At 36.7% G+C, this 12587-nt stretch overlaps 1 protein-coding gene across 2 annotated transcripts; it reads right to left on the minus strand.

The window, feature by feature from the left end:
* On the minus strand, positions 1–4995 carry LOC112018401 (phosphoglycerate kinase, cytosolic). Of its 2 annotated transcripts, none has more exons than XM_024050928.2 (7): positions 4858–4995; positions 4553–4749; positions 3384–3461; positions 3011–3271; positions 1414–1731; positions 1011–1169; positions 1–437 (listed from the first exon to the last, which is right to left on the minus strand). In XM_024050928.2, the coding sequence occupies exons 2-7, from the start codon at positions 4745–4747 to the stop codon at positions 243–245; spliced, it is 1206 nt and encodes a 401-aa protein (XP_023906696.2). In that variant the 5' UTR covers positions 4748–4749; positions 4858–4995; the 3' UTR covers positions 1–242. The 2 variants fall into 2 exon arrangements, with proteins under 2 accessions (XP_023906696.2, XP_023906695.2); XM_024050927.2 differs by having other exon boundaries at positions 4553–4753.
* Between the last annotated feature and the right edge of the window lie 7592 nt (positions 4996–12587).

Consider the following 12587-nt stretch of genomic DNA (forward strand, 5'->3'; position numbering starts at 1 on the left):
TAAAACCAATAGGATATAACTGATTAAGGGGGGGAAAAAACCCGTGCACTCATCATTAACATTGTTCCAAAAAGGGTTCAATCCAAACCAGTGCATCAGTAACGACACCAATAAGATGCTGCTTATTTCAATCTAGCCTCTAGCCTCTACAAAATGAGATCTATTTTTACTTAATTCACTCTGGTTGGATAGACAACCACATAACATAAGTAAAAATACAAGGAAAATGAGCACAACTTAGCTCAGGCATCGTCAAGAGCAAGGACACCAGGGAGTTGTTTCCCCTCAAGAAGCTCTAAGCTGGCACCACCTCCAGTTGAGATATGGCTCATCTTGTCAGCTAGACCAGCCTTCTCAACAGCTGCAACAGAGTCACCTCCTCCAATGATCGTTGTCACCCCCTTGGCGCTTAGCTCTGCCAGCTTCTTTGCAATTGCCTGCAAAAAGAAAACAGATAGTCCTCAGTTCTGAAGCCCAAAAGCATGAAATCTATCTTAAGGTTTGATCTGGCAAGTATTCCCACTTTCCACATTCGAAGTGATCAACTAACTCCAACAATTTCTAACTAGGTCCTGTAGAGGCACTATTGTTTTGAAAGCAAACTAATAAGAGATTATTTGGTAATTAGCAACACCTTTGAACAAAACATTTTTTTTTTATCATAAAAGCTTTGAAGCAACCAAATGAAAAGCATGTTAATTTCAAGGCTTTTAAAATTTTGAGTGACCTAAGAACTTCATCACAAGGAAAGATCATGTGGCTTGCTTTGAATAAGATAATTGAAACAACTCCTTACAAAAGTTAATTTGATGAAAAACGGTTCAAAAGATTGATGACCACAGTCAATGAAACGCAAATTTTGGGCCACCGATGATCATGGCCACCCAAATTAATAGCAAAATTTAGTTGACTGAGTTCTTTGATTGGCGAACTTCTAAAAACGTAATTGAACTAATGCATGATATTGTGATATGGTTGAAACCTTAAAACAAACGTAATGCTATTTATACCTCTGTTCCTGCTGCAAATTTTTCGAACTCAAATACACCCATAGGTCCATTCCAGATGACAGTTTGGGTGGTATCCAGAGCTTCGCTGAATGTCTTGATAGAATCAGGTCCAATATCCAATCCCATCCAACCATCAGGGATGGCAGATGCTGGAACAACCTGCAAATACATAACTTAAAACTTTAGGATCTCTCATGAGAATTCTTTAGACTCGCTATAGTTATAAGTCAGTCTTGCCCAGTATACTTTATCCCATGAACACACACCTTCATGAACAAAAAGAGAGTTTTACCCATCCATATATATACACACAGAAACATACATATTGGAGTCTACATCAAGTTTCTCCAGCTTCACTCCACATTGCAACTGAATCAAATGTTAAGCGAGCTATGTAACAAACCTTGCTATTAGCATCAGCAGCAAATTTGTCAGCAATAACAACATCAGTTGGAAGCAGTAGAGACACCCCTTTTGCCTTGGCCTTCTCAATTAGTGTTGTTGCAAGATCAAGCTTGTCTTCCTCCACAAGGGAGGAGCCAACTGAATACCCTTGAGCCTTGTAGAAGGTAAAGATCATCCCTCCACCCAGCAAAAGAAGGTTAACCTTTCCCAACAAGGATTCTATCACTCCAATCTTGCTGGACACCTTTGAACCGCCAACAATAGCAGCGAATGGCTTCTTGGGATTAGATACAGCTCCAACAAGATAGTCAAGTTCCTGAAACCACAAAAAATACATGCATGCAAATCAACAATGCAACAAGAAATTGTATGAAATAAGCATTCAATCAATCAATACAAATACAATTCAAATAAAAGAATTTTCTTCTACTCATCAGTGGCTACACATAATCCAATTAGCAATGGAACAAGCTAGTTTGAGTAATGACTATCTAAAGACTTGTGCATTTTTTAAGGAAACAGATCAAGAGATCAGCTAAGTTGGGGAAGCTTAGTTCAAATTAGGCAGGCTCATACTTAGACATGAGTTATTTCAACAGTCAAAGTCTGGTCAAGACCTATGTTGCACGGACACTGACACGGACACGGACACGACACGGACACGGACACGGGGATACGGCAATTTTTGAAAAATAAGGACACGACACGGCGGGGACACGGCGGTTAAATAATTAATTAAATTTTATATTTAGGCATATTTTTTAATATTTTTAGACATAAAATACGTTTATATCTAGAATTTAAATTATGTAAAAATTACAAATAAATAAATTAACACTTTAATTAATACAATAATATACATAAAATGTTTATAATACAAACTAAAAGTTTAAATAGGCTACGGTGAAATACTAATAATAATAGTCAAAATAATAATATAAAATTTGAAGTTGAAAGTTTGGAAGTGGCTTTCACGTGGGTTGGCAGGTGACACACAAAACAAAGAGGTAATATATAAAAAAGTATTATAAAAATTTAAATGAACAGAAGAAGAGAGAAGGCAGCTGGTTCTGCGAAGAAAAAGAAAACGAAAAAAGCAGAAGAACAAGAAGAAGGAGAGAGGAGGAGCTCGCCGATCGGAAGGGACAGGGTACGCCGGCACCGCGTCGACGTCTATGGATTTCTCCGATCGGCCCGATCTAGCTCCGGCGAGGGACAGAGGGCAGCGGCAGCGGGCAGAGGTCAGAGAGAGGGCAGAATCTGTGATTTTTTTTTTTTTTTTTCACTGCTCGCGCGTCGGATGCGTCGGATCCGCGTAGGCGCCGCGTCGGAGCCGCGTCGGAGCCGTGTCGGAGCCGTGTCGGAGAAGCGAAAAAAAAAAAAAAAAAAGGGACACCGCCGGACACCGGAATCTGGCGCGTCGTGGCCGTTCCGGTGTCCGATACGTGTCGGACACCGACACGACGCCAAAAATGGCGTGTCCGTGCAACCTAGGTCAAGCAAGCTCATAGTCAATTAATTATCAACTGAGAACCGTAATTCAAGGAATGCATAGATAAACTCAAGTTTCAGCTAAGTAGTTATGACCAACATACCTTCTGCATGAGGAATCCAGCAACAGCTGGTTTCAAGAACTTAGCCACTCCCTCTGTGGAAGCATGGGCCCTGTGAGCAGTTCCAAATGCATCATTCACGTAGAGATCTGCAAGAGAGGCTAGCTTCTTTGAGAATTCAGGGTCGTTCTTCTCTTCCTCCTTATGGAATCTCACATTCTCAAGGAGCAAAACACCTCCCTCTGGAATTTCAGCCACCAACTTCTCAACTTCCTCACCAATGCAGTCATTTGCCATCTTAACCTAATATTATGAAGGGGCAAAAAAAAAAAGAAACAATAAGCAAAGGAAGCCTTGAACAAGTATATCTCTCTACAAAAGTATTAGCATTTAGATTTTAGGTTGAGTAACAAACCTCAACTCCAAGAAGTTCAGACAGCCTTGGAACAATGGGCTTCAAACTGTATTTAGGTGTAACACCCTTTGGGCGTCCCTGAAAACCGCAATCCAAGTGCAAACAATTTCATGAGTTATCAGTTGCAAAGATTATTCTAATCCTCTTTCATAATCCCACAATATTTCCCATCTCAATTTCAAACCAAAACCCAAGGACATTCATTCGACATTGCTTGGTATTTATAAACTAAAAGATACAAATTTCCCATCTATAAAAACACAAACACAGGAGAACGGGTGGTTATAGCACAAAGATGGAGAACTATATAAAAAGAGATCAGCAAAACAATCACTTATAGCAATGGATTATTAATACAGTTTCTCCAGGCGAATAATATAACCATAAACAGCCCCAGGCCGAACATAAAAACCGTGCAAATAACATCCTTTATCAAAAAAAAAAAAAATGGTACCATACAACAACAACTATAACAATCATCAACAATAAAAGCTTCAAGGTCCAAATATCTATTCCTCAACACTAGTCAAACTCAATTGTTAGAAACAATCTAACAGATTAATCAATAGCTACAGTTCTCAGATCTACAAACAATGGGCTAGCATAAATAGCTTTAACACAAAATAGATACCAAATAACATAGAACCTGATATAACGGTGCTATACATGTGAATAGAAAATGAACAATAAAAACATATACCCATGAAATATGATTGATCTAAAGATTCCAAAACATGTAAAACCTGATTTGCAGTACGCTATTGAATAGAAAATGAACAATAAAATATAAACCCATTAAAACTTTCCCAAAACAAAATGATTGATATAAGGAGTTCCTTCTCTTTCGAAAAACAAATTTCCAGATCAATCAATACAGATTAAACAGAAAAGTCAATATGAATCACATCAAATCCAATCCCATATAGATCTGGATGGAACATCACAAAAAACAACACCAACATAAAGATCACTGTACTAAAATAATGAAAAGTTCAAAAGAAATCCTTTTTTGAATATGTTACTAAGAGAAGTCCAAAAAACACAAATCCCACATGAATCTAAAAAAAAAACTAATACAAACCCAGAATTCATATCACCAAAAAAGGAAAACGTAAAATAGAGAGAAACCCAGATGGCAAGTGAGTGAGAACAAGTGAAGTACGTCATACAAGGTGAGTGGAGAGGATGACTTTGGCACCATGGGTTTGCAAGTACTTGATGGTGGGCACAGCAGCGCGGATTCTAGTGTCATCAGTGATGTTAAAGTTGTCATCCAAAGGCACGTTGAGATCAACCCTCACAAACACCCTCTTACCCTTCAAATCTGCCTGTTTCAAAGTACTCACACTCCTCTTGGTAGCCATTACTGCCTTCAAAAAAAACCAAAAAAAATCAACACCCAGATCATAAAAATCAAAACTTGATAAGAAAAAGAGAGACTGGTTTGGTGGGTATGTGAGATAGACTGACTTACAGAGATCAAAGAGAGCAAATGAAAGATTTGAGTGTTTCGAGAGAGAGTGATTTTAGATCAAATAAAGACAATTAAGGGTGAGAAAGTTCGAGAAGAGCATATATTTAAGAGGTTTTGGAAGTGCGGAACAAACAAGTAGATAACTTTGAAAAAAGAATATACGGGTTTTCTTGAGTGATAAGGTGGTCGGGTCTCTAACCTGTGTTCTAGCCTCCTAGAGAAACCTCGGGCTGAATCAGTGACTGGTTTTAGAAAAGTAAGGATTTTGGGCTTGGGCCTGGTCTTTCTCTCTTTCTATTTCTTTTCCTTTTTTATTTTTCCCTATTTTTGGGTTTTGTTTTATACATTTAAAGCGGATCTAACCACCAAAAAGAGAGGATTGAACCCTAATATTTCCGTTGAAAATATCATTGTTGATATCATTGTCCTTTTTGAGATTATGTTTTGGGAATAATGGGATTTTTTTTGCGTTTGTTTTGGTGTTAGATATATGTGGCAATATTTGTAAAAAAAAGTAACATTTGGTTTCTATATTGACATAACACATTCTTATAAATAAATAAAATTTTGTTTCCTATTATGCTAAAACTTTAACTAAAAATAATCATGCTTAGTGTTATTTGAGAATAACTTATTTAACTTTTTGCTGATTCAAAAAAAAAAAAAAAAACTTTTTGCTGAAATTTTTTCACTATAAGTGTGCTCAATGGCAGAGCCAAAAATTTTTCCTAGAGGCCAAGTTAAATATAACCATATTCTTAAGTAAAAGGAAAAAAAAAAAAGATTATATAAGTTAACTTTAACTCATGGAGGTTGTGTCATAGGATTGTTCATGGTACTAAAACTATTTATGATTGATCTTGATCTAATTTTTTAATCTTTATTTATTTTATTTTTGCATATACCATTAAACAATCAGTCAAAAACTCATTCTAATATCACATTCAAAGAAAGAAATATTCCTTAAATTCATATCTTTGAGCTAGTATACGAGTTCAACATCAGTATTCTTATTCTAAATAGAGAATTGTGTAGTATTCTACAAATCTTAAACATTTTTTTTCTTAAAATATTTATCAATTGTAGATTGGTTTCTCATTAATCTCTCTCTCTCTCTCTCTCTCTCTCTCTCTCTCTCTCTCTCTCTATATATATATATATATATATAGAGTGGGCCGAGGACCAAGGAACCCAATCCAAGGATAAATTTGCCAACCCAAGCAAATAAATGCAAACAAACTCCAAGGACTATGCCCACTTAGGGAGAATTAAAGGGCCAAATGGCAAAACACCCTCGAAAACCCAAAGATAAGGGAGTAGATGGTAAAGGAAGGGTACAAGACATGCAGAGGTGGAAGAAGGAAGTTTCCTGAAGATAACACCTCCAACTTCTGCATTCAATACTCTACACCAATTAAACTAGCTGCATTAATGAGGAAATAACTCTTAAATAGTGACTTCACGGTTCATAGCTCATTCTACCACCTTTAGAAGGGTGGGACATGCATCCCAAGAGTCCCCCTAAAACGTATAGATGAAGGGTTAAGATGTAAGGGAATGGGCTATATAAGGAAAGGAACCCTCCAAAAAGAAGGGATAGACATTTTCCAAGAAATAAAAAAACAAGTGTGAGAGTAGAGAATTACCTTCTAAAGAGACATCAACTTTACTTATCAATAGGAGATCCATCCTCAGACCTGCCTGAGAAAGAGTTTACACTTAATTGTTGTTTTATTCATTCCTATTTGTCATTTTGGATCCATTAGTCTTAGACTTGTGATTATTTCAGTATTGCATCTGACTTAGAAGCCCACTCTCTTAAAAATTTATTGTTTGGGCTTGGTTTGAAGAACTAGACATCACTACTCTAAGTAGATTTGGGCTTTTTCTTTTTTGAGTCCTTACATATATAGACACACACACACACACACACACACACATATATATATATATATATTAAAACCTGAATGTTAAATTTTAAATACTAATTATATAGTCACTTTTTTCACTTAAAAAATGTAAAATATTATTTATGCTCAAAAAATAAAAGAAACAACCTATGTAAATTTGGTTTTATATTAATGCTTCAATAGTCTATAATTACACATAGGACTTATATTGGGTCGGATCGGGTCGGGTTTACTGTGACCCTAAACCCGACCCGATATAAATTGGATTTGACTGCCTGAAACCTGACCCGACCCGAAAAATCGGGTCTGTAATTGGGTTGGTTTTCCGGGTCTCGGGTCGAGCCTCGGGTTGGACTTTTTAAGTCTTGCTGAGCACACCCTCACAAACCACACCCACTCTCACAAACTTCCATCTCACTTCCCAGTTGGGACATTTGGAGCGTGGCAACGAAAGACCAAACCCAAGAGAGAATTGGATCGTTGCTCGCAATCGGAGGGAGCGAGAGGTTGATACCATCAGCGCCGGCGCCGCCGTTTTCAGTGTCGAAGATACTGAGAAGCCATCGCATGTCACCGACAGAAGACCCTCTGAGCCTACCGAGCCACTCATCCTCTAAGGTTTGTCGGCTCTCTCTCCCTTCTCTCTTACCCATCTCGCACAGAAAAAGAAAGTAAGGAGGAGGGCTTCTTGGTGGGGAGCTATGATGCCGGTGGTGGTCAAGGAAGCTTTCCGGCACGATCTAGATAGCGGCGATCAAAGGAAGGTGCTTCGGTGGAGATCTGAATGGGTTTTATTACGTGCGTTTTGGTTTGTTTGAAATGAAGACGTGGGTCGACGTTGATGGTAGATCGCAGTTCCGTTTCGTCTCTACGGTACGTGGATGATGGCTATGGTGAGTTGTCTGAGGTCGACACTGATGGTGGGCTGTGATGTTTTGTGAGATTGAGACTTGGGAGGTAGCTGAGGGAGGCAAAGAGAGAACTTTGTTGGAGTTGGGTTTTTTCAAAAAAAAAAAAAATCGGGTTCAGACTGGAATATATATATGATCCGACGCCGACCCAAATCCGAAAATAACCCGAAAATAAGACCCGCCGCCGACCCGAATATTCTCAGACCCGCCCAAAACCTGTAGGTTCAGGTCGGGTCGATCGGGTTTTCGAGTGGGCCGGGTCCATTGCTCAGTCCTAATTACACATTCTACAAACAATATTATTTTTAGAGGATCAAACATAAATATATAAACAAATGTATAACAAATAGCAATAACACTAATCATGGTAAAATAAGCAAATAGATAAGTTAGTAACCTTTGTTGAAAAGTAAAAATATAATATAATATAATATAAAATAAAATAAAATAAAAGTAGAAAAAGGTGCCAGCAATAAGCCACTAAACTGATACTCTGTGGCGTTATTTACAAGCTAAATAAACACTTATTTTTATTAAAAGAGAGATACTTTTTAGTCTTTTTATCCAAACAAATAGAGATCTCGACAAAAGATAAAATTGAATACATAGAAACAGAAATATACCTCATTACCATTAGTCTACTAGTCACTAATCTGTAATGGCTTGTTTGGAAGTTTAGAGAGAGAGGAGAGTAGAGGGGAGTAGAGGGAAAGGGAGTAGTGGAGAGGAGAGTAGAGGAGAATGATTCACCTTCACCTTATTTGGATGTTTTTAAAATTAGTAAGGGGGAAGGGAGTAATTAGCCCTTCCCCTTGTGTAATTTTGTTAATATAATAAGGGTAAATTAGGTAATTTACTTGGTCAATAGTTTATGTACTCTACTCCCCCTCCAAATCTCTCCAATTTGGGGGAATTAAAATTGGGGGGCTAAAAGGAGTCCAAATCCCTCCAAACTCCTCCAAACCCCTCCCCCTCATTCTTTAAAAAACTTCCAAACAAGATAATTGCATTACTCTCCCTCCCTCTACTCTACTCCTCCTTCTTTTTTAAACATCCAAACATGCCATAAGTCGCTGGTCGTTGATTCACTTGAACAGAGGCTGGAGCGTAACAGACTACAAGAACCAAAAAAAACTATTGAGTTCGTTGTAGTGTAAGATATTAGATATGTGAGAGAGAAGTGAATTTTAACTAGGTACAGAACTCATATTTTTTTTTTTTTTGGGGGTGGGGGGGGGGGGGGGGGCAAAACAAGTTAATTTACAAACAACTTATATATAATTTTTCAATTTTTTAAGGCAGTAAATGAAATGTTAAAAAATTTAGGGGGGCCAAGCCCTCCCCTAGTCTCAACATCACTATGCTATTGAGTGTGTTAAAGTATATTTATACACTAAAAAAATGAGAAAAAGTAAGAAAAAAAAAGTTTTAAAAGTTCTACATAAAAGCTAAAAAGAAAAAAGAAAACTTATAAGCTGTACCCAAACACACACTGTAATTATATTTAATTATGAATTCTTGCAAAAAAAAAAAAAATTGTGGATAACTAGGTAATAGGTTCCCAAACTTAATTTTATAAAATTAATATTTAATTTTATAGGCATGTAGTCCTATTCTAAATACATTTTAAAAATCAAGTATAGAAAGCAATAAACTTGCCCAAACAAATTTCTAATTACACAACTGTAGGGACTCAGTTTGGATTTGACCCTGAGTATGAATGGGTTTTCAGCCCAACAAGGCCAAACAATAAATTTATAGAGAGTGGGTTAAAGGTTTAAGTGTTGGCCGTCGTTCATCAAGCATGACTCTTTTTTATAAAAAATAATACTTAGAGTTTCTTTACAACTGGGGGGATGCTCCTCGGCCCATGGCCGAGGAGCCCCTTTTCTTCCCCTCCTTTTTTTTACTTTACTTCCTTTTCTTATATAGTCTTCATCTTCCTATCTACTTATTCCATCTGTTGATCATCTATTTGCTTCTCTTCTGGCCGTCCGTCCCATCAAAGGCCTTATCAGTACTCAAGTGGTTCACTCTGATCAACATTGCCCTGCTAAGGGGTTATATCCCCATTAATGTGGCCATAGGGGTTAGGTGAATGCATTAAATGCGAGGGTGACAGCTTACTTTGGGCCTGGTCTTTCCCAAAAATCATCCTTGTCAGGCCGAGGACGAGGAGGTCCTCGGCGTGGATCCGGAAAAGAGGCTTTCCCCAATTTAGCCTTGAATGATCAGTATTCCTCGGCGTGGGCCTTGGGCCTGCTACACGATGGGCCGAGGCTATCAGGCCCACGGGCCCCACAATAGCCCCTCAAAACCCTGCTGCACGTTCCCTATAGATCAAATGAAATTATTGCGTATATGAGGCCCTATTGGGCTAAACTCACCTACTTTAAATTTTAATATCAAAAGCTTAATTCTTTTCTATTTTCCCACATCGACTGCATAAACCCCTAACACTATATTTATATTGACGCAAACTACTAAAATGTTATCTACACCACGAGACGAAGTGAATGGGTTGTTCTCCTATGAGCTATAGGTCCCAACCCAGGAAAGTCCCCGGGCCCACTATTGCAGAGATGCAAACTCGGAAACGAGTTATAGCTTCGGCTTAAAAGTCCTTTCGCCCATATGGCGAGGGGCTGAGACGAGTGTGGAGCTCTTTATTAGGACTCAAAGCCGAAGCAAATCTTGGCCGATGAATACACAGTTATTCACTTGGTCCTTTGTAGGACTAACAGAACGGGGCTTACGATCTTGTGGTGTTCCATTTTCTGAGCCATCATCTCACTGGAACTTTGCACTCAAATTTTTCTCATTAAAATGGGTTTTTGATAAAGAGTTTGATTGGATTAGCTATTTGAAAATATGGGTTTTTAAAAATAGCAAATTTAAAATGTATGTTTAATTTTTTTTTTTTTTCTGAAACACACTCTTTGTAGAGAAGGTATTTGGTATCAAATGATACTATATCAGCGATATTAAAATCTAATAAGTGTGAGACATGTTATAGATGACGTGGTATCATTTAATACAAAATACTTTTTTCCTCTTTGTGAGGTTGATTAATTGATTACTACATCTTGTACTCAAATTTTTATCATTAAAAGGGGTTTTTGTTTGATAAAGAGTTTGACTACGTGTTTGATTGGGTTAGCTGTTTGAAAATTTGTGTTTTTAAAAATAGCAAATTTAAAATGTTCTTTTTTTTAAAAAATAAAAACCTTTTTTTAAATAAAACACACTCTTTGTGAGGTTGATTAATTGACCACTACAACTTGTTAGTGCCACAAATTTTTCTCATTAAAATGGGTTTTTGATAAAGAGTTTGACTGGGTTAGTTATTTGAAAATGTGTGTTTTTAAAAAAGTTCGCTTTTAAAAAATCTATATTTTAAAATACACTTATGTTTTTGCCCATAAATGTTGTTTTTGTCAATTTTGTGTAAATACTAGATAATATTGGTATAAAATTTTTATTTTAGCCTTTTCAGGTCCAATTTATTAAACTAAACGTGATTCCTTTGAAATCGTAAAGTCAAACGATCATATTTTCGCATTTTATGATGAAAACAAGTGTTTACCCATGAAATCATGGGAGTAAATGACCCTTTATCATGTGCATCAAATTATTAAGGAACCAGTTAGTAACAAACAACTAATTTAAGATAACGTAGTGTCTTGGCCAATAATGCAAAGTTCTTCAGTCTAGATTTGGACTAGTTGAATTGGAAATCTATACTTAACAAGTAGCAATGTTTAAAGTTTTTTCACCTCCCTTGTTATTGACTATTAGTTGGACTAGGTAGCTTTCTTGAAAAATAATGATGCAACAAATAGCAACTATTGAAACATCAGTCAGCTATGCAATGAGATTAATTTGGTTAATCAACGATTATTATATATACAAACAAAGCATTGACTTAGCTTCTTAATATATTTATTCAGGTGTGCCTCCATTTTCTTCATCTTCTTCTTCTCCAAATATTCATCTGATTGTTCTTCAAACATGTGAATAATTACTGAATATTTCATCTGATTGTTCTTCAATTTTAACATCCAAAAAAAATCATATTGTAGTTAAGTTTAGATGTTAAGTTTTGAACTTGGTATATCATGAAGATAAAATTATGATGAAATCAAAACTAAACTAGGGGAGGGACTGGTATTGACTTGTATAATATAATATAACACTTATTTCTAACGGAGATTGCTCACCAAAAGTTCAATAGTGACGTACAGGGTTAGGTGCAAAATGATTTGGTACAATAAGTTGACCCAGCTCATGAACATAGTTGCATTGGCATTGAGACTTTTATAGTTTCATACTTTGCATTAGTTCATGCTGACCTCAAGAAGTCCGTGAAAAAAAAAAAAAAAAAAAAAGCTCTCTAAATCCAGGTTGTGTTCAAGCCATCTTCACATTTGTAAGTCAGCATCACGTTCAGTTATATATGAGGTACCAAATTACTGGTGGAGAATGGAGAAAGGTTAATTGGTTAGATCTCATTGACAATTCAGCCAACAATACGTGACCTTTTTTGTTAATCAAAATGACCATATAAAATTCCACATCTCTTTTTTTTTTTTTTTTAGTTCCACACTCTATTAAACTTTGGTTCCGATTAACAGATGGCCTTATTGAAAGAAAATAAAGTTACAAAGGGTTACAGGTTACTTGGTCTGATCTCCAAGTTGAATCACCAAGCTGAGGTCAATTCCAAACTCCAAAGCCTTATGAAAGTTCGCCATTTGATTATATGACGGACATGAAAGGTGACAAAAATGTCTTCAGGGGAAGATTAGCGTCCAAAGGACCACATTACATGTAGGCCACTCATTTCCGTGGCCTAGGATTACAGAGCCCATGGGATCAACTTTTTTTAAAAATCAGCTTCTCCACACCT

The sequence above is a fragment of the Quercus suber genome, unplaced genomic scaffold (assembly GCF_002906115.3).
Source record: "Quercus suber isolate HL8 unplaced genomic scaffold, Cork oak 2.0 scaffold_799, whole genome shotgun sequence".
NCBI lineage: Eukaryota > Viridiplantae > Streptophyta > Magnoliopsida > Fagales > Fagaceae > Quercus > Quercus suber.